General features: G+C 36.7%; 4 protein-coding genes and 2 long non-coding RNA genes across 7 annotated transcripts; 3 read left to right on the top strand and 3 right to left on the bottom strand.

Moving 5' to 3' along the window:
• Positions 1–1,102: 1,102 nt before the first annotated feature.
• On the bottom strand, positions 1,103–6,591 carry LOC105687081. The gene is made up of 6 exons (XM_012402440.3): positions 5,977–6,591; positions 4,467–5,889; positions 4,291–4,389; positions 4,043–4,205; positions 3,585–3,962; positions 1,103–3,441 (listed from the first exon to the last, which is right to left on the bottom strand). The coding sequence occupies exons 1-6, from the start codon at positions 6,335–6,337 to the stop codon at positions 1,834–1,836; spliced, it is 4,032 nt and encodes a 1,343-aa protein (XP_012257863.2). The 5' UTR covers positions 6,338–6,591; the 3' UTR covers positions 1,103–1,833.
• Positions 6,592–6,745: 154 nt separating this feature from the next.
• On the top strand, positions 6,746–12,382 carry LOC105687080. 2 transcript variants are annotated; one of them, XM_048658453.1, is made up of 5 exons: positions 6,746–6,947; positions 7,323–10,600; positions 10,709–10,925; positions 11,001–11,206; positions 11,308–12,382. In XM_048658453.1, exons 2-5 carry the CDS (start codon positions 7,345–7,347, stop codon positions 11,694–11,696), a joined length of 4,068 nt encoding a protein of 1,355 aa, XP_048514410.1. In that variant the 5' UTR covers positions 6,746–6,947; positions 7,323–7,344; the 3' UTR covers positions 11,697–12,382. The 2 variants fall into 2 exon arrangements, with proteins under 2 accessions (XP_048514410.1, XP_012257862.2); XM_012402439.3 differs by having other exon boundaries at positions 6,746–7,040.
• LOC105687083 (programmed cell death protein 2) lies at positions 11,707–14,238 on the bottom strand. The gene is made up of 4 exons (XM_012402442.3): positions 13,484–14,238; positions 12,944–13,361; positions 12,748–12,850; positions 11,707–12,556 (listed from the first exon to the last, which is right to left on the bottom strand). The coding sequence occupies exons 1-4, from the start codon at positions 14,100–14,102 to the stop codon at positions 12,383–12,385; spliced, it is 1,314 nt and encodes a 437-aa protein (XP_012257865.2). The 5' UTR covers positions 14,103–14,238; the 3' UTR covers positions 11,707–12,382.
• Positions 14,239–14,934: 696 nt separating this feature from the next.
• On the top strand, positions 14,935–16,957 carry LOC125501777. The gene is made up of 3 exons (XR_007279418.1): positions 14,935–15,137; positions 16,589–16,689; positions 16,895–16,957. It is a non-coding gene; the product is annotated as an uncharacterized LOC125501777 (long non-coding RNA).
• Positions 16,958–17,474: 517 nt separating this feature from the next.
• On the bottom strand, positions 17,475–19,917 carry LOC125501770. Its single transcript, XR_007279407.1, has 4 exons — positions 19,762–19,917; positions 18,697–18,808; positions 17,985–18,111; positions 17,475–17,620 (listed from the first exon to the last, which is right to left on the bottom strand). It is a non-coding gene; the product is annotated as an uncharacterized LOC125501770 (long non-coding RNA).
• Positions 19,918–20,648: 731 nt separating this feature from the next.
• Positions 20,649–23,924, top strand: LOC105687168 (ADP-dependent glucokinase). Its single transcript, XM_012402583.3, has 5 exons — positions 20,649–21,379; positions 21,571–21,858; positions 22,000–22,136; positions 22,205–22,653; positions 22,820–23,924. The coding sequence occupies exons 1-5, from the start codon at positions 21,051–21,053 to the stop codon at positions 23,060–23,062; spliced, it is 1,446 nt and encodes a 481-aa protein (XP_012258006.2). The 5' UTR covers positions 20,649–21,050; the 3' UTR covers positions 23,063–23,924.
• Positions 23,925–24,131: the final 207 nt, after the last annotated feature.

Here is a 24,131-nt window from a genome sequence, read left to right as displayed (position 1 = left end):
AAAAAATATCCTGTTTCTTGATTCATCGTTTACTTGGATCAATGGTACAAATGAATCAGCATATTTGGTATTTTTATCGAACATCCAACATAGGGCCATTAAGTTTAGATTAATTCTTGAGAGGTATGGGTAATTAAATTTACTGATCATTAAGATGGATCCGTTTAGCGGCTTGATGAACAACAAATACAGATCTGTTAGTCATTCAATTGAAGCTTTGATAAAATCATTTGTCTGTTAAACTCGTTTACACAGCTATTTTTTTCATGTACCTGAGAGTATGAATAATTATTCAGCCTTTTACAAAACAACGCCACAAAACTCAAAAAAATAAATATAACTAGCAAATCGTTATTGGTATTACTAATGTTCTGTTCAAATTTTTTGATACCATGTATGTTACATATTTACAGACTACAGTCATAGCCGAATTAGTTGACAATGCGATCTAAAAAAACGGCTGAAAAAGTTGTGCTCCGTACAGCTAGCCATATCAATAACGATTAATATGATTTGAATATAACTTTTCAATCGTTATAGTCATATTTTTTTTCATTCATGTACGTATTTTCATTTATTGAGTATTTGAATACTCATGCTTACGTTATTATAGTTGTTCTGATTATACATAGTATGTCAATATGACAATATCATGAGATCTCTGGACGTCAGTGACTACCAATTTTCGCACAAAGCTCATTGCACCAATTTTTCATGTGCAAGGATAAACTGATTATGCCTGTTTCTGACACAAGTACACTGGCACAAAATGCGGTATTTTAGTGAATCGTGTTATCCTTAGTAATTCGAAAGCGCTCTGTAACTCGTACAACTTATAATGTGAATGAATGAACCTGAAGTTATTATAGACTTCTATAAAGTCCTTTTTTTAAATATCAATCAGATAGCTCTGTCATCTCTTGGAGGATTGCGAGTCACCATTACACTTATGTTGCGCGATTGGTATGTATTCTTATCATAATTTTGTAAAGATATTTCGTTTTTGGCAATTTTATTATTCAAATTTGCATACTGGTGACATGAAAGCTTTTCGAAATTTCTTAGTGTCTACATGTAATTAATGATTCTCATGTGATATAACTTCGTTTTTTTTTTTTTTTTTTTTTTTTTTTTTTTTTAATGTAATAAAATAAAAACTAGTATCACCTTTCTGGTCTGAGTTTGCAAGCCAAACAAGCAATAGACGCAGCATTGAATCAGTTATAGCTTCAACTGTCTACACAGAAATATATGTACAGAAATGCTTTAGCATGACTTACTAGTTTAGTAACGCTTTACAATAACTGTAATATTTAAGTATTATGAAAAAATAGGTAAAATTATTTATAAATAATAATCAAGGTACACCTGCCAATCGTTCAAAAATCATCACTTAGCTTTGTACCTACTGATACATAAAATTATCTGAATTACTGATGAAATTGTACTGACAAAAATGTGATTAACGAAACACCATATGATTAACACATATTCGTTATATTCCATAGCTTTTAGATTTTTTTTCAATAGCTATTGTCCGCTTATTGACGAAATTGAAAATGTAATATTCGAAGAAATATGTTTCAGAAACCATACACTCCAGAGCCGTACTACTTGATAAATGAAATATTTCGACACAGGATCAAATGATTATAACATATCCATTCAATGAGTAATTCCTAATTGTAAGAATATTGCCGATAAAATAGTATAATCAACTTTTTAACTTGTACGCACCGGAATATTTTAAATTATCGAAATATTAGTATTTAAAAGATTTATGGGATGAAATGTGCAGTTACTTAAGAAGATGTGATGAAAACCTTTCGCGAATCAACTTCTAGTATTTCTATTGAACTCTTCACTCAGTGCTTCAAAATCCAATTCTGGATCCAGATTTGAATTATTAGATATCAGATTATTCTCCAAAATATTATCAGGCAATGGGGTGCCATTTGATATTTGCACTGAAAAGTCAGGTATGTTTTTCAACCTTTCCGAGACGAGTTCATCAACCAAGTTTGACTGATCGACTAAATGTAATTGTTCCACCAACTTTTCATCAATCATTAAATTTTTATCAATCACTCCACTGGTGTTTAAGATGTCCAAATGAGTAATATGATCGTAGTTTCCTATTTTGGACATATCTAGGTTTTCTGTACTACCAAAAAGATTTGAGTCACAAGTACTCGAAATAATAGATACAGCATCTTGCAGTATGGGTAAGCTTTCTGAAATTTTTGAAATTGCTGTGATAGGTAACATTTTTACCAAGTTATTGTCAGATGCTGTACAATGCACTTTCATACTACTTATATCAGATGAAGTTATAGGAACTATCTTTGTAACCGAATTAGTAATTTCGATTTTGTGATTACACGATGACTCTAATTTTCGAAATCCTTTAGTAAAGTCCTGAGATCCGTGATCCAAGCTGTCGAAATCATTTTCGTCTTTTGGGAAAATGCTCGATTCTTCTTTCGGTATACCAACTTCCATTTTGGTGTCCAGTTGTTTCAGAGTTTGATCCATTGGTTCTAATTTGATCAAAGCTTGATCCAAGTGATCTATTTTCCGTTGAAAATTGCCTTCCAGTTTGGAGAATACTTGAGTGCAATTTTGATGTTCCAAGCTATCACTGAGTTTTCGAAAACATTGATTTGAAGCATCCATTTTCTGATATCCCTGCATTCTGATTGGATTGATATCGATCTTCTGAAAACCAGAGCTATCCGAAATTTGGCTTTGTATTTCAGGATTTGAAATCAATAATTTTGACATATGATCAGACTTATTTGTTTCAGTATTATTCACTGGACTTGGATTTCTCGGCATTAATGTGAGAGCAGTTAAAACTTCCGGGCAATTTGAATTGACATTAGATTCAGTTTTTCTATCATTTAAAAAGTCGGAAACACTCAAATCTGAATTTTCCGAAAATCCGCTGGACATACGTTCGTCTATATTCTCTTTAGTATCTTCTGAATTTTCCACCCTTTGCCGCTTCAAGATGGGTTCGTCGGTATTGACTAAATTTACAAGAGGTGCCTTTTCAAAGACACTATTATTTATCTTGTACAAGCCTGGATTTAGGCCAAGTGAATCACAAAGTAAGTCTTCACTCAAGTCTATAACATCATCATTAGGACCGTCATCGTCGCATGAAACAGCTAGCATATTGCCAGCTTTTTCTCTAATTTTATCCATCAATTTTTTCAATTCGTCCAAAAAGTTTCTCACATTATTTTCAGATTTTAAAATCAACAGTTCGTATAGAGACAGAGCATTCAAAACAGGCTTAGCCGCGATATTGATTATTTCCGTATTCTCACACACAGTAATTGCTTCCTTAAGTTTAATTTGCCGGCGTTCCGATTTTGCTTCAGGTGTAACGTAAGCCCACGGGCCACGCTTTTTTCCTTTCCGTTTTAATGGATCCTAAGATTAAGAAAAAATCGGAAAAACCAGTTAATTTATAATGTAGTATCGTGTATGCATGATTTAATATAAGAAGTAATTAGGTATATTGTCTTGATCCTCAAATTTTCAATTGCCATTCTGAAAAGTTGAACAAGACTTACCTGAACAGATGATTGTTTCAGTTCTGGTTCAGGTGTAGGTGGCGGTAACTGTTCGGGACTGCCGTGATCGGGGTGCATTTCAAAATGCCGAGCCATCCGTGTTCTGCCAAGGTAAATCTTATGACAGGTAGGACATTTGAAATGATCAGAAATTTTTCGTTTTGGAATTTCTAGGCCAGTTAATAACTCCTTAGGTGATTCGTCGTCGTCGATTTTATCACCATTCGTATTGTAATCACTGTAGCCTCCATCAGAGTCATCTAAATCTGGCTGCATGAAATCCAAGTGATGTAGATGCTTGTAATCGCGTACCATATGTCTGGGAGGCCGAGAAAGTCTACCAGATCTTGTTCGAGCTATCACTTTTTTGCGCTCATCCTTTAATGAGATAATATATGTAATATCTGATGGTATTTATGCAGAATATACAAATTCATGCAAAGATAATTGGATAATACCTTCACTTCATCTGGTTCTTCTTCGGCTACTACAGTTGGCTTTGGAGGTACAACGGGTGGTCGGATAGCATTTTTCTTAGGCCTGCCTCGTTTCCCTCCCCGGCCTCTGAGTAAGTTGACAGGATTTCTGATTCTCAGATCAAGTTCTTCTGGGAAGACAACTCTGTAATTACACAACAAAAAAAGATGAGGTAATGTGTAATCACCAGCACTTTCATGCCAGAATATAATGCAAGAACTTCTTGTACCTGTACACAATCCTTTCATTTGGCATCGCTGCTTCTTGGCTACGCTGTTGTAGAACATGAGCAATCTGCTTCAATTGTGATTGTGTCAGTCGTTGCATACTGAAAGCATTAAAAAAGTAATTTCCACACCAATTGGAAAAAAAATGACTGATGGACAAAATATATCCCCTAACTACCTATGAAAGGTGTGACCCTGCTGTACGATTTGTATTGGGTTTTCGCTGGAGCCTAGTGGCTTTGATGTATCAGTTTTTTCCATCACAGCACTGGGAGTCTTTTGTACGACGGCAGGTTTAGTTTTTTTTGCTAATGATGCAGCACCGCCATTAGCAACAGCATTTTGTCTCATTTTTACAGCATTCATATTACTTTGAATTTGTTTTATCCCATTTGATTCGCTTTGCATATTGGACACTGAACATTGCTGTATACATGAGTTTTGCATACCATTTGGTACATTTCCAACAGCAGTCTGCGTATTATGCAATAGATTCTGTCCCATAGAATTGTTTGTGATTATTCTACTTTGTGGCTTCAAAATAGATATCGGGGTAGAAGCCATCTGCGTAGATCTCAAAACCGATGCATTACTAGTCGGAATCGTTTTCAAGTCTTGAATATTTGCTTTAACTACTGACCCTGCCCTAATACCTGATGCAGTAGAAACAACATTTTTCAATAATGGTGAGGATGCACCAGTACTTTTTATCATCGACACAGGAACGGTGCGAAGCATTTGCATAGGCTTAAGCATTTGTCCAGAAGTAACATTTTTTGAATTACTATTAGTGAGAACATTGCTTGTTTTGACAGCAGAGGATGGAAGAGAAGTATTCTTTACAATTGGAGTTAAAAAATGTTGTGTATTCTGTCGCTGGATGGAATGTTGGGTGGGTCTCAATACTGGAGAAGACAAACAAATTTGAGAATTCAGAATTGTCTGCGTTGATACCGGTGTTGCATTTATCACCGTTGTGGCAATTTGAGATGTACCCATAACATGATTACATAATTCTGATGAATTTCCGACAATATGTGATGTGCCCAACAATTGAGCAGAGATGTTATTGGAACTCAACAGTTGAGTAGTAAGAGGCGTTGCTTTCAACATTTGGGATGATAAACCATTCAACAACTTTGTTTTTGGTATTAATATGGAATTCTGACTCGAACTACTAAGCGAATGAACAGCATTAATTGTGTTGACTGTACCATTTAGAATTTTGTTTGTATTCGGGAGGATTCGGACATTTCGTGTTGGCTTAAGAATTGTTTGAGCAGGTTTCAGAACAAACTGAGATGAGGGTAAGATAACAGGTAATCGTTTAAGTATCTGCGCATGAGAATTGTGAATGTTATTGAAATGCAGATTTTGTATTTGATTGTCAGTAAATCTGCATTGAGTGCCAGCTTCTAAATTAGTGGAAAATTGAAGTTCAGTTGTTTTAAAACTGTTGGATGGTTGTTGTGCTGGAATTTCTTGTTGGATAGGAAAATTCTGCTCTATGGCAATATCTTCAACTTGTTTTGGCTCATCCTCTACGTCGGAGTTATTTTCTTCACTTATCACACCTATGTCTTGCATTGTCAAATCTGCATCTGCGAAAACAAATTTGAACACATGATCTCTTCTGATACTATGAAACAAATTACCAAGCAACATTGTACCCGTGATTCTTATAGTACCTTGCACACCCTGAATTGTACATGGATCTTCAGTCTGTTCTTGCTGAAGCTGAGCTATCTCATCGTCGTTTAAATGTTCTTGAAGTTCAGTAATTACTCCGTTTTGATCGGTTTGGTATATAATTTCATCGGAAGCTTCTTCGACAGAGTCAACTTCAAAAGTTAACCCCAAAGCGGCAGCTTGCGCTGGTGTTAACTGAATAGTGTGTGAATCGACTCCATCACTTTGAAGGAATGCTACAAACTCGTTTTCTGTATCATCTTCATCGACAACTTCCTGGAAAGCTCTCTGAAGGAGATCGGATGTCCCTGAAGATGCCTCACCGTTTGTAAACATGCTAGAACTCGCAATCTCGGCCATCACAGAGCGTTACTAAGCTTACACTCCGAATGATGATCACAAAAACATGCTTATATTTCCTGAGGGTGAACACCACTATACTTTGTGATCAAGAATACTTTTGCACAATCTTTTCCGAAACAACTTGCACGTTTTCGCGCAAACAGAAACACCGAGTCTCGAGGTTCTGTGAAGTTAACCACGAGTTGGTTCTAGTTTAATTCGGTATCTCGATACACGGGGCGACAAACAAAATGGTGACACTGAAGTTGGCTAGTCCACAACGTACGATTGTTATGTAGCAGCGTTTTCAACGATTTCGATAAGTTATAAACAAGTATTCTATTGGCCTTCATATTTTCACAACCAATAGCATTAAATTCATCTAATTCAAACCTTTCAATTTATTGCAAAATACCGCACCACACCACCACATCGGATCTACCAACGAATTAACTTTCTAAATTCGTTGGCACTACACGCACTTCATCTATTTGTTTCCATCAATTCTGGGCAGTCAATAGTGGTAGGCCTTTAGGTGCACTCGGTCAGCACCACTGATCTTTAATAAACAGTGGATTTCCAAAATTCCTTGGCTCACGATTTACCCTGGCTGCTCCACTTGCACTCTGTACAGTATAAATTCTATTTTTCTTGGACCACCTTGGAACTGTTTATTTCATTTCGTGTCATTTTCGTTCTGTTTGTCCTTTAACGATAATAGGTAAGTGCGTAAATCACGAACTGTTCTTAGTTTTTTTTTAACGGTCAATTATTTGCACACAATGACAGTACTCAGAAATTTCGGTATATGGGTGCGTTTCAGCTCTATTGTAAAAAATTTAGACATTCGTTTTCAATCATACTATGTAGCTACAAATTTTTGCCTTTTTTTAAATTTATCGATATCTGATAATTAAAAGCTAGAGTTGTCTTGTGATGCCTGTTAGAACAAAGAGTATTCAACAGGGTTGTAAATTTTTCTTTTACTCTTTAATATTTTCAGATTAGGTTAATTGCTGCTTAGAATGAATACGATTCGCTTCGAAATCGGCCAGGCCCAGTCGGACGTGATATTGGGTCCAATATGCCAGTCCCTAGATGTTGCATATGGGATATTTTCACATCAAGATGGATTTTTGTGTAAAATTTGCGAAACCCAGCTGGCTGAATGTGATATTCAAGAACATGTAGTGAGTAAACAACACTGTGATAGAATGAAAAACATCAGTGCCAATGGTATTATAGAAGCAAATAGTGTTACTTGTAAGTTGTGTACCGATTATATTGCTACAAACTGGGAGACTTTTATTCATCATTTTCATGAGCAGAATCATTTTAATAATTTATGTGAAGAAGAAACAAAGCCATCGAATGAAATTGCACAGGATTTGGATACAGCTCACATTTCATATGCTCTGCTCATTGCAAACCAAATGATTTTACTTCAACCTAAAGTTTTTTTTTGCTGTTGCTGTTTCCAAAAACTATCTGGATGGAGTTCAGTACTTGAGCATATCGCCAAAAGAAACCATGATAAGTTCCAAAAAAATCGTGTCAAAAACCATTTTTTTGACACGTGGCCTGAAGCTCGATGCCAAGTAATTGTGAATAACTATACATTTCATGTAGAGGCTTCAAGATATTATTGCAATTTGTGTCACTGCTCCATAAATGGCTACCAAAATTGCATCCAACACATCAAAGGCAATGGTCATAGTGTCAACACAAAAGCAAAAAATGATGACTATCAGCCTGTTCCTCAGCCGAGTAAACCATCACAAATACCGATTGTAATATGGAGAACAATGCAAGACAACTCAATAACAGGACCTGCCGAGTCTGGGATGTATAATTGCAAATTGTGCACAAGTTTCATTCATGGGTGGTTAAATGTTTGTGCACATGTATCGGGTAAGCAACATCAAAGACTGCTGAAAAAGAGAGACTCCAAGATAATGTTACCTACAAGCAGTAAGAAAGCATTGAATGATTTGTCGGGTGGCTGGGAGTCAACAGAAAATTCATCAAGTTCTTGGGAATTATACGATGGATCATCGCCAATTTCTGATTCATCTCCACCCTCCATTCGTAGCTGGGAATCACCCACACATTCATCGGGTTATTCAGAATCGTCTGGTTGTCTATCAAATAGTTGGCAAACTATCAGTACTTCAAGTTCAGTGTCAAATCCACCAGGAGCAACGTCATTTCACATTCCCCAACACCTAACTCCTTTGATCTCTAAACATATGTTGGAAAAACGAGTAAACGAGCTATACTGTGTCGTATGTAATGCTCACTTGAGAAATGTAGAAAGCCTGAAGGCCCACACAAACACTAATCGCCACATTGTTGCATTAAGATCTCACAAAGCTAAGATCGCACAATCAAACATAAAATCAGCTGTTTCAGGAAAGATGAAGGGTATTCCTAATTCACATCCCAGCAAGATAAATAATGAACAGTTACAACTAGCTATGCAAAATGCCACCACGAACTCTTTACAAGACATAGCCCCAACCTTATTCCGAATATCTCAGAAATCATTTCCATTGATATCTAAGCACCTTTTGCTTCATAAACAAAAAGAAATATATTGCGTTGCTTGTGACGCTCATTTGAAAACTGAACAGGACCTAATTGCTCACACACAATCGAAAAATCATGTTGCAAAATTCGCAAAATACAAAAATACCCTTGAAAAACAATTAGGTAGTACCATTATAGAAGGAGACACCGCGCAACACCCACGTACAACAAAGTCTTCTACAACAACTGTAACTAACAGCGCTATATCAAAAACTGTCACCACAAATTCACAGTCAAGCTTATTTAAAGTTCCTAAATGGATGCTTTCATTAATAAAAAAAAATTGTTTGCAGCATATGAAAGATAAAGTATATTGTGAACCTTGCAATAGTCATTTGAAAGATGTGCCCAGCATAGTATATCACACTCAAAGTCCTAAACATATAACTAAGCTGATACAATTTCAGGGCCAAGAAAAACGTAGCAAGAATCAGATGTTACAAGTCCACATTGACTTGGAAAAAATCAAACAAGCTTTCAATTCAGGAATTGCTACAAATTCAAATATTTCAAGTTTATCTGAAACTATCGCCAATTTAGAGATAACTGTAAACAAAATGATAGTTAAAGAAGCACAACCAGAGAAAAAAGCACCGGGGACTACTGGTGAAACACAAAACAATGTGCAAAAAAATGGTAATTCATCAAAACGGGCTAGTGTATCTTCAAATAATAAATCTAAAAATTCAAGAATCAAACCACAAAACCCTCGAAAACAGAAGGCCACACCAAAAAAAAGCCACACATTTGATCCGAGATTTCTAACAGCTGATATTGAGCACATTTATCAAACTAATCCTGAGAAGCTAAGAATAATAAAATTGAGTTGCCAATTATGTTTCCCAAAAACATCCAATACGTTATACTGTCTTATTTGTGAAAACAGTGTGGATAGCGATGTACAAACTTTTTATGAACACATTTGCAGCTCCGCACATACAATTCACTTATCTGAGGCTGAAAGAATAGATAAATTATTCAAAAACCATCCAGATCAGTTTAGTGATCTATCACTAGCAAAGGAATTCATGCTTGAATGTTCAGGAAAAAGTATTCAATGTTTTGCGTGTGACTCAGTTGTTGAAAATAATGAATACATACTTGCACACTTAACAAATGATTTTCATGACAAAGCAAAACAGTCTTGGATTGATGCAATGCAAAAGATTCAGCAAGATATTTTGGTGGAGATAAAAAGTACTTGGTACAATATTCAGAAATATTGGTGCCAACCATGTGATGTTGCATATAATGCAGAATTTCACTTTGCTGCCCACTTACAAAGCAAAGGACACCAGGAATCTTTAACTCAAATGGGTAAACTTGGGGATAAATTAATTTATGACTCTTGTATTCCATGTGCTACCTTATGGCTTGGTGTCACTGAGCTTTACATGAACCATACCCGCGAAAGAATGCACAAATGGTTGGTGCATACCGGTGATTATTCAAGGTGCCCTTTACCGAATGAAACAAAAATTTTATTGAAAAACTCAGAAGCAGAAGTTATGAACTTGATTAACATGTCTGATCAGGTGTTAACTGGCGAAAAAGCAAAAGTTAATACCTTATTGAAATGCTTGGAAGACACTGTTAGATGCTCCTATCCTGAAGCCAAGGCATATCCTTTTGGATCAAGAGTTACTGGGCTAGGTTTTCCAGATAGTGACATTGATGTTTTCCTTGATTGTGGTAAGCACATGTGGACTGCACAACAAGTTATTCATGCACAATAAAAACGTCTGGTGTGAAGACGACATTACCATTAGACGACTAACCGATGATTCAAATATTTTATAGGTATTTACAATGGAAAAAAAGCTTCAGAGAACTATCAAATGGAAAAAATCAAATCCGTGGAACGTTGCCTATCTTTAAATGAGCAAGCCTGGGAAATAGATGCAATCGTAACAGGCAGTAGAACGCCAATCATTAAAGTGCGGCATAGAGATACTGAATTGAGGTGTGATATTTCCTTCAAGAACGGGCTTAGCGTTGAAAATACGAGACTCATAAAGTGAGCAGTTTGGTAGTTTTAATTACTATGCTCAACTGATGATGAGTTTTACATTTTTTTTTTTTTTTTTTTCAGGTGTTTCATTAATAATTATCCATCATGTCGAAAGTTGATGTTGTTTGTAAAGAAATGGCTCTCTTCCTGTAAGCTGTGTGGATCACAGAATACAATAAGTAACTATGCAATTTATTGGTATGTCATTTTCTATTTGCAAGCGAAAAAAATACTACCAAGTGTAGCGAATTTGATTGCAAAACAGAACGAATCTAGAATCATTGATGGTAAGTAAAGTTTCATATTTGATGAAGTACATAAATGCCTGATAAACAGGACTAAGTATTTATGTTGTGTTTACTTTTTTATCGTGAACTTATCATTTCAGGATGGGAAACTGGAATATGTGAAACCTTTGAGGTAGGCAGTGAGCACAAACTAAGTTTCACACAACTGTTACACGGATTTTTTGATTTTTATTCTGATTTTGATTATCGTTATTCTGTTGTCTGTCCGATTATTGGCCGTGCCATACCAAAACTGAATTTTGTAGAGCTTGATCTACTGTCAGAGGAAATGTTACCATATGTCAATCATATTAAGAACCAAACTGATGGCTCTGTCGAATTATTTAGGATTGACTCCGAGATGTGTATACAAGATCCTTATGATTTATCACACAATCTCACGAAAGCCGTAAGAAAATTAACATTAAATCGTTTCAAACGATTGTGTGCGGCAAGCGCAAACTTTTTATCTGATTTTATGAGGTTTTAGACTATGTCAATCTGTTACAAGGGTCTTTTATTAAATGATCGTATTGCTTTCGATTGAATCATTGACAAAGTGTTGCCCAAAATAGGGTTTAAACAATTAATAATATTTTTAAGTTACAAACCTGAGACAAGAATCAAAAAAGATTTTTCCCAGTTTGTTTTTTTTCGCTAGAGTGAAATCATGTTTTTAATCAGTTCTATGCACTATGTAATGTGTAGTACATCATTGGTGAATCTTACAATTCAGATTATGTATTATCTTTTCTTAAAAATGTTAATCAACATTGTTAGAGCTTTCATAGCTTGTAACGTCAAACTTTATGTTCGGATCAGAAAAGCTTCCATTCTGTTTCTAAAGTCTGAAGTGATTCTTTTAGTATCCGTAGTTTAAACGTCAGTTTTATACAAAGCTACTGTGACAATTATGTTAAAAGCGAAGTTTGTTAATGCTCAAGGCTATTGTTATCAAGCCTGAGCTACTGTTTTTGAATAATGAAAGTAGAATTATATACCATAAGCGCACACAAGGTTTCAGCTAAGTGTAGCATTATGTAGAGACTAAGAAATAAGTATGATGGTTTTCTCGCAGTCAAATATCTCAAAATTGTAATTTTCTAAAATATTTTTATATCATAATACGAGGAAGAAGAGCGACATCAAAAATGTTCAATATACAGTTACCGATTATCACGGAGAATCTTTATTTTCCACATCTTGAATATCTTGTTTCCACACGTATTCCAAGACATACCCATTTTTTGGTAGGCATGAATTTTTACAAGTGAAGACTGCTAATATTCCCCAGTCCAAACTTTTCAAGGTATCCTCAAATTTTAAGTAATTTAGTAATTGTGGCATAATCTGAGCAAGAAAAACCGAAATATTGAACTATTATTTATGATATACACTGTACAAAAATTAGGTACAAAATTAGGATGTAATTTTTTTAATTCATGCATTTCGATATCGGTAAATTTTACATCTAAGTCCGACGCTTGCAGGAGTTTGAATCTAGGAGAGAAAACTGATGAAAGAGTTTGCTGCATACAAACCTGGAATTCAAATTGCCTTTCACCACCACATTCCTCACAGTTGGGAAATTTCTTTGCTTGATTTTGTGATGATATATACAAAGGGTTCCCACCTCTTTCATATCTGTGACAAATGAGATGATAATTGAAAGCATTAAAAATTGTACCTGTGGCTAATATAAGAACATTAGGATGAATGTATCAATTTCACAGTTACCTCAGAATTTGATCTGGATATTTTTCAACTTTAGTCGTGAATTTGAAGAAAGTTTCATCATCATTAGCAGCAGACATTTTCAATAAGTCAACGTCAACATTTTCTTCGTCTTGAAGAGTTCCAGTCTCCTTATTTTGCAACAATTTCTCATACTTCCTTTCTTGTTCTTCATTGTCATCCTTTTCATTATCAGATATTTGATTCGAATCCTCATCTGCTTCAATAACTATTTCATATTCAGGTAATAAGAAAGAATTTTCTTCCATATTTGATGACAAAACACATGACATTTTATGACCATGTTTCCAGTCATATACTTGATGTTGGCGAGAACAGTAGTATACTCTTTTACATTTTGAACAGTGACTAGGTGCGTACAGTCCACATACGTGGCAGGATTTTGTCCAAGCCTCTGCATCTGCCAGCAAGTTTTAAATCCAATGAAAAAAAAGCACAAATAAGTATTAAATAACAAAATTGCTATCTGACAAGTATAACAAAATTTATTCTTTATAAATCAGAGATGCATTAAATGTTTACTTATATCTGGTCTCCAATTCTCAGATTCGACTGGTGGATCTGATGGATAAAACTTGTTATTTTTCTCTAGCTGTGACCGAAATACTTTCAAATTGCCATTTTCGTTAGCCTTACAGCATTCAGAGTTTTTACATATGAAAATAAATATTGTACGATGGAATGCCTTGGTATCTTCTTCGTACGGAGCATACACTTGGCATAAGAATATGCACGGTTCTCTGCAGAATTGACATTCTGCATCCTCTTTATGTAAAATATCTTCAAGATTAAGCCATGCTGGTTTACCTCCAACTTTGCTTGGGAAAAATCTACTGGACAATTTCCAACTTTCACACGGTTCAATGAATCCGACATCAACTTTAGAAACTCTATCCTCCATATCGTTGCTTCTTCTTACTTGATCAAAGTTTTTGGTATCTAATTGTGTAATTGAGGTCAGATACTTCACTATGATAAATATTGCAGTAGTAAACCAAATTAGAGTTGGAATAATGAGCTGTTTGCTACAAGAAATAAGCAATGAGTATGAAAACCACTGAATATATCGCCTGAGTTGACTGAAAGTCCTATACGGCGACGTTTGATCAGCGGTAGGGGTTATGTTGAATCCGGAGTACATGTGGTATGAAAAAACACCGACACCAAAAAACGTTGAGTGATAAGGTGCAATTTTATGCTAACGCTTGACGCAGATTTTTGGGCGTCAATTGTAGTCACGAGGAATTATTTCGACAGAAGCGCTATCGAAATCATAAATGGATAATCATCATCATCCATTCAATATGATCATCTATGATATATTTATTCCCAGTTTTTTCCTGATTTTTTCGCATTTTCTCCATTTTTTTCGGTTCTTTCAATCCATTTTTCAATCAGCTCATTTCTATTAAGGCCCTGAAGACGCCTAGTGGTATGCAACCAAAGTTACACCATCCCAGACGATCCCAGATTCATTCCCAGATTTTTTCTAATTTTTTCCAATTTCTTTTCGATTTTAGAAAATATTTTTCATTTGTGCCGATCTTGGATGGGTGTGGACCTCTGAAATTAATTTTCGTCCCTATTTTAGGTTCCGCCTTTTCTCTATAAGTCCCGCCCATCACGAGTACAGCAAGCGCCAGGTGGCGGGATTTTAGTTCACAAAAATTCCGCCACATGGCGCTAGCTGTAATTTCCAGACTAGTCACGTGACTCTTTAGGGGTGGAGCTCAAAAATAGTGCCGGACAATTAATTTTCAGGGCCCGCACCCATCCAGGGGCGGCTCAAGTGAAAAATAATTTGAAAATCCGGAAAAAATCGAAAAAAAATCGGAAAAAATTAGTAAAAATTTGTGTTTTTTACCCCGAAAAATGTGCAAAGACAACAGTCCTTGATGGTTCTCACCCCGAAAAATGCGCAAAGAGTATAGTCTTTGGTGTTTTCCACCCCGAAAAATGCGCAAAGGCTATATCACCAAACAATCAATTGCGAACGTGCAAGTCGGTATTCGATCATTGCAGCGTCTCGTACGTAGATCCTCCCTTTCCGAAGCAACGGCAGTACGGCTTTAGCAGCCGAAGCGACGTAGTCATCAGGAGCGACATCAATGGTAGCGCGTACATCCTTTGAGAAGAGATAGAAGAACCTAGCGAGGAGAAAGAGACATATATTGGGGTAAGGATTAGCAATGGATTAGTACGCAGTTACTGCTGCGCCATTTAGTTGGTTGAGTCCAGTGTCCAGTTTTGATTGAGCAGTAACTCGAGAAGTAGTGTTCCGTTTGATCTACATATTTTGACAAAGTGCTTGACAATCGGTAGCTACTGAAAGACCTATATCATTGGAAATTTCGTGTATTCCCTAATTCGGAAATTTTTTCATAAGCACTGGTGAGCATCATGTTTTTACCCTGACGATCGTATGTCCGCATAAGAATAGTAGTATCAATAGTTGATGAATCCATTAGTATTTCGGAAGCCCTTTTTACTATTCAATCAATTGAATGAATGAATGAATGCATAACTGAATTGCGTAATCAAATTATTGATACGGTATGATTTAGTTGCTTCTGACTTGATGTGTTCATGCATTTATTTATTCAGTTATGCATATATTCATTTATTTATTCAATTCTGAAATGTGCCTAATTTCTATACATATAATCTCACATGTGAAGCGGATTATATTTTGTACGTCTGCAGATTATAAGTAATTACTTCGATCGCTAACTCTCGTGAAGATATTCATGATTTTTTACATTTTGGACCGATGAACTGGCGATAACTCGGACAATTTTGAAGATAGATCATTTTAACTTTCAAATTTGGATTCCTGAGATCAAAATACATAGGAATAGCATAAGAAACTCCATAAAAAAAATTATTGAATTTCGTCTCAAATTTTGAGAAAATCCTAAGGCTATAGGCTTACCATTTTTTCGGGTCAAAATGTGAAGTATTTCTGAAATCAATTGCAGGACACTTTTCTTGTGTATTTTTTCACAAGGAATACGAATACGTCGATTTAATTGAGTTAGGAATAAATCCCATCGAGATATCCTCGATTTTTTACATTTTCGACCGATAAACTGGCGATAACTCGGTCAATTTTGAAGATAGATCATTTTAACTTTCAAATTTGGATTCCTGAGATCAAAATACATAGGAATAGCATAGAAAACTCCATAAAAACAATTATGGAATTTCGTCTCAAATTTTGAGAAAATCCTAAGGCTTACCGTTTCTTTGAGGTAAGAAAAATTATTCATATTTTGCAATTTCGGGAATCTGGATCTGGTGTACAAATTCACTCGTATGCAGAATAGAGAAGGTTGGCGTCGTAACTTCATACTAAGAATATTCTTTGTCGTTGAAATTTCGAACAATTAGGTATAATTAATCACACGTTAATGAACTCTCGTATCAGTACTTATTCCATCATGATGTTCTCAAGTGCGGGATAGTGGTCCTCGCGTTCAAACATTATAATTCGTCCATCCATAGGATTTGGGAATTTATCATAGGTTTAGAAATGATCTTTGCCGTTATATTGTGAACAAATTTATTCATAAATCTTAGGTTCAGGTTTACAATTTCACTTTATTTCTTGTATGAAATTTTTTTCAGGCTTTCAATCAATCATCACGGTGCCTCGTTCATCGCAGTACCCATTCAACTTCCAACCACGAAGGGCAGGAGTTACATGGCATCGCACGATTCGTTTACAGGTATGAAATAAGTATCAGTGTGATATAAGTTAGAGTATATTATAAAAATATATTCAATGTAATATATTATAACATCACATTGGCAGTAATATATTAACAGATCATATGATATAACATGTAACTAATATATTGACATACAATATCATATTGGTAATAACATATTCTTATATTACGTCATTATTAATGCACTTTTTGTATATTTCAGGTACTCCGAGATGCTGTCGCCGCAGTTATGACCCCCTGGACTTCCCCTGTTCATCAGGGGGAGTTCAGGGACCCGTCCCCTGGGACTGCGCGGCCTCCCACCGCCCCCGGGGTCCCAGGGGACCCAGTCTCCGAGGACTTGTCTCCGGGGATTCGGTATCCCCGCTGGAGGGGATGCCATATCCCGAGGGACATGTCCGCGGGACTGGTCTTCGGGGACGCAAGTTCCCCCAGGGACACGTCCCCGGAGATGCGGTATCCCCGCTGGAGGGGATGCCGTGTCTTTGGGGGCGTGGCCTTGGGGGAATACGCGTCCTCGAAAATCCCGGGAAAAGGAGGTCCCAAGCGGTCACTCGTTTTCTTGATTTCTCTAGAGAAACGAAAAACAAAGTGTCCGCTTGAGGCCTCCTTTTCCCGGGATTTTCGAGGACGCGTATTCCCCCAAGGCCACGCCCCCAAAGACACGGCATCCCCTCCAGCGGGGATACCGCATCTCCGGGGACGTGTCCCTGGGGGAACTTGCGTCCCCGAAGACCAGTCCCGAGGACATGTCCCTCGGGATATGGCATCCCCTCCAGCGGGGATACCGAATCCCCGGAGACAAATCCTCGGGGACTGGGTCCCCTGGGACCCCGGGGGCGGTGGGAGGCCGCGCTGTCCCAGGGGACGGTGGACTCCCCCTGATGAACAGGGGGAGTCCGGTCAATGACGTCGGAGGAACTGCGACCTGTAACATAAATAACAAATATACAATTAGTTAACTGATTATATAACTTACCTAATGTATGACTTATTTTATGATCAGTATATAAGTATAAGACCTTCGAATTATAATAAACGAGATTTATATATATTAAGATTGTACTAAGTTATATGATAATAAATTATTGTCTTGCCTTATTGGCGTGTCTGATGAATTTTATCGTGGGGGGTGTATGCATCTACTGAGTCTATTGGGTAATTCTGGGTGTTCTGATTTTATGAGGAGGATTTTGAAAATATTTTACAAGGGGGTGCAATTCATATACTCAGACTCTGAATGTTGGATTCTACTAGGGACTCTCGAATGGAATAAATTAAATGAAACATACCTCCGCAAAAAAGGAGTTGTACGTCTCATGTGTTGCAGATCCATCTCTACCGGAACAGGATGGAGAGGAGCGGATCTTTGGAGAGACTCGTTGATGTCCTGATTCGGTTACGTCACGCAATGGTCATCTACCAGGAAGAAAAAAAAATATCATATGTACAATTCAAATCACGATGTAACAATCGCTTATATTTATACTCTATTTGTATCCACGAAAAAGATCAATAAATCATTCCGTATCTCATTGAGAAAAGAAATTGAGTGAATCATTGTAAAATCATCCCTACGAATTTTTCTGAAGCTGCATTGAGTGCATTCGCAATACATCCTTCAGCGAAGCTCATAATAATGTAATCAAACTACAATGGAAACCGACGTTCGAGCGATTTGAAAACTATTTCATTGACGGCCCAAAAAAATCTGAAAAACTTTGTATGAAAAGTTGATCAAGAATAATGGCTTCATCTAATTTGTGTTGGTTAGATAGATCAATTGATTATCTCCGAATTCTGGAAAACAGAATGAAACCCGTAATTCAATTGAAAAGTTATCTCTTACAATTTTAAAGGACTGTTCAGAACCCAGGCTAGTGTATTTCTAACGACTGTTTTTAGTATGAATAGTCGAGAGCGAGTGATCAAAATACATATAGGAACGTTTGCGCAACCGATTTAAGCAATATTCAACTAAATTTTATGTGAAGTTCTGCTCACCGTTTTCTCTCTCCGTCGTCGCTCTGAGGAACCTGCTTTGCTACTAATGTCGCTCCTGATGTCGCCGCTCCTGTCGGCGAAGCCGAACTGCCGTCGATGCAAGACGGAAAACCTGCAACACATATGTACTCTGTTGACCATGTACCAAATTACACGCCCCCGATCGGATGTTTCGTGATTAGCTGCAATTCGTTCGATTAGTATACATAAACCGCTTTGTGCCTGAAATAATGCACTTGTTAATTAATCATCATCAATCGAATAATTGAACTCTGATCAGTTTACGGATCTTTGTGTCTTATTACGACGACTGATCGGTCGAAGATTTTTTCCCCTGAATCTTGTAAGATATCTGGGGCCATAGGCTTGACGTTTTTTCGAGGTGAAAGGTAATTTATTCGTTCTAATTAATCCAGGACGCTTTCTCTACGTTGGAAGGCGTAACGACCATGAAGACGTCGATTAAATCAAACTGGCGATAAATCCTATCGACATATCCTTGATTTGCACCTTTCAGATCGATGAATTGACGATAACTTGTTCAATTTTGGAAAAAGAATTACTTGGCCCATTTTTCACACCCCGAAATCGCGGAAAATCGCTCTAAAAATAAGCAAACGCTACAGTCTTTGGTTTTGTTAGCAAGAAATTTGCCGCAAAACGCTTGAAAGAAGTGCAAAAACGAAAGTCGGAGCACAATCTCTCCCACCATCGAGTTCAATCGTTACTTGAAATCTATCGAAATTCAACGTTCATGTCGCATTACCTCCAGCTCAAATTCTTTGAAACGAATTGCTGATCGATCGGTAGCCCAGGCATACGATCGTCACGGAAAAAACATTATGCTCACCAGTGCTTATGAAAAAATTTCCGAATTAGGGAATACACGAAATTTCCAATGATATAGGTCTTTCAGTAGCTACCGATTGTCAAGCACTTTGTCAAAATATGTAGATCAAACGGAACACTACTTCTAGAGTTACTGCTCAATCAAAACTGGACACTGGACTCAACCAACTAAATGGCGCAGCAGTAACTGCGTACTAATCCATTGCTAATCCTTACCCCAATATATGTCTCTTTCTCCTCGCTAGGTTCTTCTATCTCTTCTCAAAGGATGTACGCGCTACCATTGATGTCGCTCCTGATGACTACGTCGCTTCGGCTGCTAAAGCCGTACTGCCGTTGCTTCGGAAAGGGAGGGGATTGTTTGGTGATATAGTCTTTGCGCATTTTTCGGGGTGGAAAACACCAAAGACTATACTCTTTGCGCATTTTTCGGGGTGAGAACCACCAAGGACTGTTGTCTTTGCACATTTTTCGGGGTAAAAAACACCAAAGACTATACTCTTTGCGCAGTTTTCGGGGTGAAAAGCACCAGATCGATTTACGATTTTTTCTAGATTTTTACCAATTTTTTCCGATTTTTTCCGGATTTTCAAATTATTTTTCACTTGAGCCGCCCCTGGATGAGTGCGGGCCCTGAAAATTAATTGTCCGGCACTATTTTTGAGCTCCACCCCTAAAGGGTCACGTGACTAGTCTGGAAATTACAGCTAGCGCCATGTGGCGGATTTTTTGTGAACTAAAATCCCGCCACCTGGCGCTTGCTGTACTCGTGATGGGCGGGACTTATAGAGAAAAGGCGGAGCCTAAAATAGGGCCGGAATTAATTTCAGAGTCCCACACCCACCCCGGGCCGAAATGAAAAATATTTTTTAAAATCGAAAAGAAATTGGAAAAAATTAGAAAAAATCTGGGAATAAATGTCGTAACTTTGATTGCATACCATTAGGCGTCTTCAAAGCCTTCGAGAGATGTGCTAATTGTAACATTGATCAAAAAACCGAAAAATAGATGATCATAATGAATGAATGATCCATTCATAATCTCGATGGCACATTTGTCGAAATGATACCACGTGACTACATTTGATGCTAAAAATCTGCGTCAAGGATCAGCATAAAATTGCACCTGAAGGGTCGAAGGATACTCGGACATTATTTTCAATTGTAAAAGTAGTGTTCAAGCATAATGTTATAAAAAATTAATTTCGATTGTGGATAGTTAAAGACAAAGCGTGTAATCCTAGAAAAAACTCCGGTGTATAAAGATGTATTTCCCTCCTTGTTTGGAATTTATTGATGTGTTTCGCTTTGTGATCCCCTCCTAAACAGATATGTGGTAGCTTTGAATTGGGTAATCTATTCTCAATGCTTGAACTTCGAACTGCTTTCGTGTCATTTCGTATTTGCGGGGATCGAGTATTTGACATTTTAACTTTTATTGATAGGAGTGATAGGATTAACAGGGAAGGTTGTAGATGGTCGGTGTGTAAGTGACTAAGCGTGAAAATGGAATACAAAGGATTAAAAGTTGGAACCTTACTGAGCGTTTTAGCGTTCTTGGTCGGTATTTATTATAGAGAATCTGAGAACCTACTTCAAAAAAGATTAACTGCAGTTTTAGAGGGTTTAGAAGAAGTTGAGACCAAACACGTTGGATCGGGAAGGCCCAGGGTCGCAATAGGTTATGGAATATGTACGGATGTTTACATCGACGCTAAATATTTAATAACATATTCTAAAGATGTTGGAGATCCTGAACATTTCGATGAAATAAAATCTGAGGATGAGTTGCTGAAGAGTTTTGCTTATTACTTTCGCCATGGGGCCGCGGCAGAGTAAGCAGTTTCTTTTTGCTAATTATTTCTTTTAATAGGTATATGACATGGTAATTACTTCTTCACATTTTAGTGTTCAGAGACTGCGATTTTTTATGATAGTTTGATTGTGATTTCACAATTTCTTATTGAATAATTTTGTTGCCAACTGTGCTGCAAAATGATACACTAAGCTGACACTTATTTTCCAGACGATTCATGCCTAATGGTTCATTATTTAACCAGCTCGTATCTCATGCTCGATCGTTTTCATCTTCCTATTCAAATATCGGTGGAAATGCGCCAGTGATGGCATTCAGGTTTGCCAAGGAAGGTTGTGATGTGCTACTTGCTGCAAAAATGACAAAATCTTTACGACAACTGATTCCTTCAAACATCAGAGTTGCTGGAGGTGATGTACAGCAAGATGACATACATTTAGTATTGGAGTACAAGCGTGGTGAGACTTGGGGGCCTTTCACAAGTTCTCGTGCTAATAGGTGTGTTATTATTTGCTGTTGCATTCTGAAAAAGGATACATTTCAGTGAATGACATACTATTTCAAGGATCATGATTACTGAACTCAGTGAATCCTTATTCACACAAATGTAAATTAAGAAAACGTATTACTATTCCTCAGATATATCGTGCACAACGACGCGAACAATCCCACTATCAGCTCATTAGAAGAATTTGATAAATTACTACCAGAGTTTGCACCAGATTTATTTGTGGTTTCAGGGTTACAAATGATGGACAATTATCCTTTTCCAGAGGGTGAGAACATTTTTTACTCAGCTATGATTATCTGGTTGAACTTCAAAGGCATTTTCATTGTTTTTCAGGCATGCGTTTCAGTAGATTAATGAAAGTAAAGCAGCAGATGATTAATCAGCCCAGATCTACAAAAATTCATTTCGAAATGGCTTCATTTGCGGAAGAAAACTTGCTTTTGGAGTTATCTGAATTAGTTATACCTTTTGCTGATAGTTTGGGTATGAATGAACAAGAGATAGCAAACTTATACAGTTTAATGTACAATGGCAACATTTCTCTGGTTGCCGATTCAAATCCACGTGTAGCCACCGTTCTTGATCAAATGAGATTGTTGTTCAAACTAATTAGAAAAAATGGAAAGTCGATAGAGAACGCACGACAGTTGACTCGGATCCATGTGCATACTCTAGCTTATCAAGCAATTTTAAACGTCAAGAATTCTGTATGGAAAAATACAATGGCTGCTGCAGCAAAGGCATCTTTAACAGCAAATCGGCATGTATGTGGATCAAATAATGTGAGTATATTATCAAACTAATGACATTTAGCTTTTTTTGAAAGTGAAATATTTTTATATTGTTGACTGTGTAAAGGAAATCTACAAGTCAATAATAACAAGACTATGCAGCTTTGTTATACAGTAAACTGAACGTATTATTACATTTGAGCCTTGTTGATTATAGGTAGATATACAGAAAGCAATGTTGATTATGGACGATAGTTTCTCAACATCCATTAATGCCGGTAGAAGAATCCCACTGGATATCGAAAAGCCTGTTTCATGTTGGGATGAAGTGTTTAAAATTGACGGAGATAACGTAACAATTGAAGTCTGTGTTGCCCCAGTTCTTGTTTGTACTCAGGCTAGTCAAACTGCTGGCGGTGGTGATAACATTTCCAGTGCTGGGCTAGTACCGCAGATATGATAATTTTGCACCAGAAATCAAGGCATTTACAGTTTGACCACTGCCTAAACCAATAGACAAGCCATATTGTTATGTTTCAACCTGAAGCATATATTTTAACATTACTAACTTACCCTATCGGGGTATACTGTTCACATTTATGTGGGCTGCACATAGCACCATTGTTTAGAATATAAATTGTTTTTAAATATGTTTGCAGATGGCACGTATAATGTTGGAATAAATCATTCCATTAAAAGCCCCAAGTCGACATATTGCAACATAGGTGTATGATTGTTCATTTGAATCAAAAATGTTAAGAAGCAATGAACTCATTGCACTTACTTACTATAATAGTGAAAATCCAGAGTTTTGTCTGCGGAATATTTTGTTTATGATAACTAGTCATTCCCTCTTTTTACATGTATTGTCATCGGCAGTCCATTGTAATATTACTAAAATTTTGTTTCATTCACGTAATTCAATCCTTGTGCCATTTGGGTCTACAATTGCATTACGAAATGCCCATATGTTATTTGATCTGTTATACTAGATTGCATCAGAGTTGTTTCAATTAGTTACAATTAGTCGATTAGTTCTACGAGTGATCGGTGCATGGTTAATGTAACCGACTCGATATTCTCACATTCCATCGAGTTGAATATTTTAACATTCCATGTGAATGTTCCTACAGAATTTCATAGGATTCGTACATTATTACATGAGAGTAAGTAATATGTTTTAGTTACGCCTACATGGTGCTGCAATGTAATTGAAGCTCATTGTGATTCTACACAAAACGTTATATTTCGTTGTCACGCATTATTTGATACTGTAATATTTTTTAAGACTGAATAAACATTCATTTTCATGTGATGAAAAATCTGTATTTATTCAATTCAATGCAAACCATTGAATATAAACTGAAGCCATTGGAATCCATGCGAAAATTGAGATGAATATAGCTGATGTGAGATGAGTCAAGCAGAATGACAGAGGTGTTATTTGAAGTGTATAGTGTCATTTATTTTTTCATACTGTGCCTTGATCAATCGTGGAGTTGAGAAAGGTATAATTGATATAACAAGTT

Source organism: Athalia rosae, chromosome 1 (genome assembly GCF_917208135.1).
Source record: "Athalia rosae chromosome 1, iyAthRosa1.1, whole genome shotgun sequence".
Classification (NCBI taxonomy): domain Eukaryota; kingdom Metazoa; phylum Arthropoda; class Insecta; order Hymenoptera; family Athaliidae; genus Athalia; species Athalia rosae.
This window is presented reverse-complemented; position numbering and strand designations above follow the sequence as displayed.

Coding starts and splice junctions, on each gene's coding strand:
- LOC105687080 (XM_048658453.1), top strand. CDS start 7,345: ATGAATACGATTCGCTTCGAAATCGGCCAGGCCCAGTCGGACGTGATA. Junction 10,926..11,000: donor GAAAATACGAGACTCATAAA/GTGAGCAGTTTG, acceptor TTTTTTTTTCAG/GTGTTTCATTAATAATTATC. Junction 11,207..11,307: donor CGAATCTAGAATCATTGATG/GTAAGTAAAGTT, acceptor TTATCATTTCAG/GATGGGAAACTGGAATATGT.
- LOC105687168 (XM_012402583.3), top strand. CDS start 21,051: ATGGAATACAAAGGATTAAAAGTTGGAACCTTACTGAGCGTTTTAGCG. Junction 22,137..22,204: donor CAATTATCCTTTTCCAGAGG/GTGAGAACATTT, acceptor ATTGTTTTTCAG/GCATGCGTTTCAGTAGATTA. Junction 22,654..22,819: donor ATGTATGTGGATCAAATAAT/GTGAGTATATTA, acceptor TGTTGATTATAG/GTAGATATACAGAAAGCAAT.
- LOC105687081 (XM_012402440.3), bottom strand. CDS start 6,337: ATGGCCGAGATTGCGAGTTCTAGCATGTTTACAAACGGTGAGGCATCT. Junction 5,890..5,976: donor TACAATTCAGGGTGTGCAAG/GTACTATAAGAA, acceptor TTGTTTTCGCAG/ATGCAGATTTGACAATGCAA. Junction 3,963..4,042: donor AAGAACCAGATGAAGTGAAG/GTATTATCCAAT, acceptor ATCTCATTAAAG/GATGAGCGCAAAAAAGTGAT.
- LOC105687083 (XM_012402442.3), bottom strand. CDS start 14,102: ATGTACTCCGGATTCAACATAACCCCTACCGCTGATCAAACGTCGCCG. Junction 13,362..13,483: donor GAATTGGAGACCAGATATAA/GTAAACATTTAA, acceptor ACTTGCTGGCAG/ATGCAGAGGCTTGGACAAAA. Junction 12,851..12,943: donor TATCCAGATCAAATTCTGAG/GTAACTGTGAAA, acceptor CATTTGTCACAG/ATATGAAAGAGGTGGGAACC.